Consider the following 3,722-nt stretch of genomic DNA (forward strand, 5'->3'; position numbering starts at 1 on the left):
GTAACCTTCACCTGGGCTCGTATAGATGGACTACAATGTGGGCTAAAAAAATAAAAGGGCCAGTTTTCTGTCACTGGTGGTAATAGTTCTACTGCAGACCGGTTTGCAGCAGCACTTAATTCTGTCGCATTGAAGAAGCCTTGTTAAGCTTGACCAAGGGCATAATTTTCCCTCTCTAAATTAAAGATGAAATGTCTGCGTTCTTATGGCCCTGCGATTATCACGGGAGCCTGTCAACAGAAATATCCCAAGGAGGTGGGGCTGGATGAAAAATGCATCTGCAGTTTGGAAGAGACCAAGTCCATTTGGGGATTTCAGTGTGATAGTTATAGATGGATAATGAATAAAAAAAATACTGCATAATATCCAGTTGCTATCCAAGTGGTCACATAGTGAGGGAATGAAAGGAAAATGTTTCATAGAAGCAAAACATATGCTGTATTTCTGCTTTCATTAAATAAAGAGTTTTTTCTTCTCCCCTTATTTTAAACCATATGCATAAATATATGTTGTGCCATATGCTTCCACCTAAACAGTTATTAATGAGTGACAATGCAAGTTCAAGCTAATTTACTGATCTACTGGATATCTAGTAGATAATTCCTACAATTATGAATACTGTAAATAATAACATCTACAAGATTTTTGGGGGTTTTGTTTGTATATTTGGTTTACAGTATTCAAACTACACTGTGACGGATGACTGTGCCGCAGATGTAGATGTCCTAAATAAAAGACAGGAATGTGACAAAAAATAGTTAATAGAATAACTTATTTTGGCCACATTAGCTAGAGAACATATTTCATCCTATGGGTGTTCATCCTTTGTATTTCTTTAAAATGAACTTTGGAAACTAAAATGGTTACTGTTGGACCTCCTACTACAATCTACACCAAGACAACAGACAATACTGGTATCTGGTTCATTTGCAGGTGTACAAATGGTCCCACACGGTTCTAAATTGGTGCTCCAATGGAGTCAATTTTACATGTATGTTGTATAACCAAAAATCTAAAGTTTTTCTAATAAAGCGTTACAATCTACACAACGTCCTTTTAGACCCTTATTACTGTTTGTAAAATTAAAAAACTTGAAAACCAAGGAAAGAAAGTGAAAACCATATACTCAAGGTAAAGTATTTTAAATTGCAGGTAACTATAGTGACAACACTGATGCTCCATGCTACTCTCACTTGTAAAAGTAAGCTCACAATGGGAAAACAGATTGAAACATAACCTATTTTTCTCTTTAGTCATGGTTTGATAATAGACTTTAAAGTGTCTGAAATAAGAAATAATGATCCACAAATAAACTCTCTAAATTTTGTCAAGTAGAAACATAACACTTCAAAAACAGCCTCAGAAAGAAGAATGGAGTTGAATCATCAACACCTCAACAGTGTAAGCCTTCACCAAACATTATGGATTGCACTACATTGTTATTATCTGCAGGGATATTGTGATATGAGGTCTTCATTTGTTCACACTCTGTACGTCACCTGGTCTCTGAGGCGATCGGTCTCCTCCTGGTATTCAGCCAGCTGTTTCTTCCATTGCTCAACACTGCTGTTGGCTTCCTGCAGTGCTTCCACCAGCTTGGAGTTACTGTCCTGCAGGGTGAAGAGTTCAGCCTCCAGGTTTATCTCACACATTGACCTGAGGGGATGTCACAAAAAGACAGAGACTTAACGTAAAGCTGGAACTACTGACTTTATTTTAGTGGTGAGAAGTTAGTTGGTTTATTAGAGCTTTGTTTTCATCTGAGCTTTCACACACTCATTTGATCTATTGTTAAAATACAAAATATAGATTACAGTTATATCATGCTGCACCAGCTATTAGAAGAAATGACATTTGACATTTATTCATTATTTTTATAAAGCCATGTACTGTAATGACAGACAGAAATGGACTAGTCTCTGTAATAAAACGTTTGTCTTTTAATCTATCCACTGACTTGTACATTACCCTTAAATGTGACATTTTATTAGCATTGCAGTTTTTAATTATAATTTGTTAATTATTCTATCTCTTTCGTTTCTCTTATGTCATTTATGTCTTAGAGACGCACCTTACAATTCAACCCTGCACAAGTGGAACTACTAACTGAAGTCCAACGTGGCTACAGATGTTCTTGTCCTGGATTGATGTGAAAATAGTCATCACCTAATAAGTGCAATAATTACCAGTGTAGTAAAACAATATTATGTTCCAAGTTCAGTTTCAAAATGTATCACATTAGTTTGGTTTACTCAGGTCTTGACAAATGGACTTTTTAAAACCAAGTGGCTAGGGCTGGGTATCTTTCAAAAATATTCGATACCAGCACCATTACCATGACTGCCATACCGGTTCCAAGATGATACTTTTTCTTTTTATACCAATTTTATAAACAAAAAGAAATTACAACATTACGGCCAAAATCATTTTATTCATTTATTTTTCAGCTCCTACTACTTGAGCCCGTCTCTGTGCGTAACGTAGTTTTCCTGCGTGCCTTTACGATGTTAGCCAGCCAATCACAAACATTATTAGATCTCGATAGACGCATGCTGCATTCTTATTGGCTCACTGACGCTGATGAGATTTACTCTTTAGTTATTGAAATTGGGTATTAAAAGACTAGGCATTTTTCGATACTTGATACTTCAGAGGCAATTCGGTCTGTGCCTAAAAAGTATTGATTTCAGTACCCATCCCTAAATGTGGTGTATGACCTGCAAAAGAACAGAACAGCATATACCTACAGTATATTAATGGAGAATTACAGAGACCACAGAGTAATATAAAAAAAAAAACAACACGGGTGAAGCGCTATCCTTTATCAACGTGCGGGAAAGATGGATCGGGTCCTGAGTGGCGGTAAATGCCAGGATTCAGTGGGTATATTTACTAATCTAGAGAGCTTTCACACCAGAAGATGGAGTTTAGGGAACAGAGTAATTTCCATGACTACCAAACAAACAGCTTGGCAACCAAAAAACTACTTACCATAGCAACAGGAAAAAAAAGGCTGCATAGGCTTATGACAATAATAAAATAAAACCGACGGGATAATAGGCTGTAAAGCAGTCGGAAGAATGTTTTTTTTTTCTGCTTCCTGGTCACACATCAATAATGGCTACTGGGATCCATCTTGATGATAATTATGATGCTAAGTTCAGTGGCAGTAAGCCTGCGGTGTGTTAAGACACGGGACCCACACACACACGCATGGACAGATCACTGCAGAAACAGGCAGACTACTGTTTTTCTTTTTTTCTTTTTAGATTGACTCATTGGTGCTCTTCAAGTTTATTAATGCTGATTTTTTTTTTAAGAAATGAAAGTGAGCTTTCCTTACGCCAGGCTGTGATGCTTTGCATGACAAACTTAGACGAAAGGGCAATCTCCCAAAAAACTCAAGCTTTAAAATATTGTTAATCAGCTTACCTACACTGCAAAATTGGTGCGGAGTAGGTAGTTTACAGTGAGTTGTTAGAGCTATTTCTCTGAAACAGCTCCCTACCTGCAGAATTTAGTCTACAAAGTCTCGGGTAGTAGGGATGTGATGCTCCTCTCTGCTGCAGCCACAACTTACTGAAAATCTTTCCAGTTTACAATATATATTTCATTGTCTCCTGTCAGTTGTCATTTTTTTCAAATAGCAGCTCTCGTTTCAGGAACAAACCCCTCAGCTGCAGTTGGTATACCAGCTTGGCTCTGTGGATGGATAACAATAT

General features: G+C 37.2%; 1 protein-coding gene across 3 annotated transcripts in view; it reads right to left on the reverse strand.

Moving 5' to 3' along the window:
* Positions 1-3,722, reverse strand: part of homer3b (homer scaffold protein 3b) — a 43,718-nt gene that overhangs the window by 11,024 nt on the left and 28,972 nt on the right. For all 3 annotated transcript variants that reach the window (XM_032524991.1, XM_032524989.1, XM_032524988.1), the window contains one exon: positions 1,500-1,656. In XM_032524991.1, the coding sequence (XP_032380882.1) occupies positions 1,500-1,656 (157 nt within the window). The remainder of the gene's footprint in view (positions 1-1,499; positions 1,657-3,722) is intronic.

Source organism: Etheostoma spectabile, chromosome 9 (assembly GCF_008692095.1).
Source record: "Etheostoma spectabile isolate EspeVRDwgs_2016 chromosome 9, UIUC_Espe_1.0, whole genome shotgun sequence".
Taxonomy (NCBI): domain Eukaryota; kingdom Metazoa; phylum Chordata; class Actinopteri; order Perciformes; family Percidae; genus Etheostoma; species Etheostoma spectabile.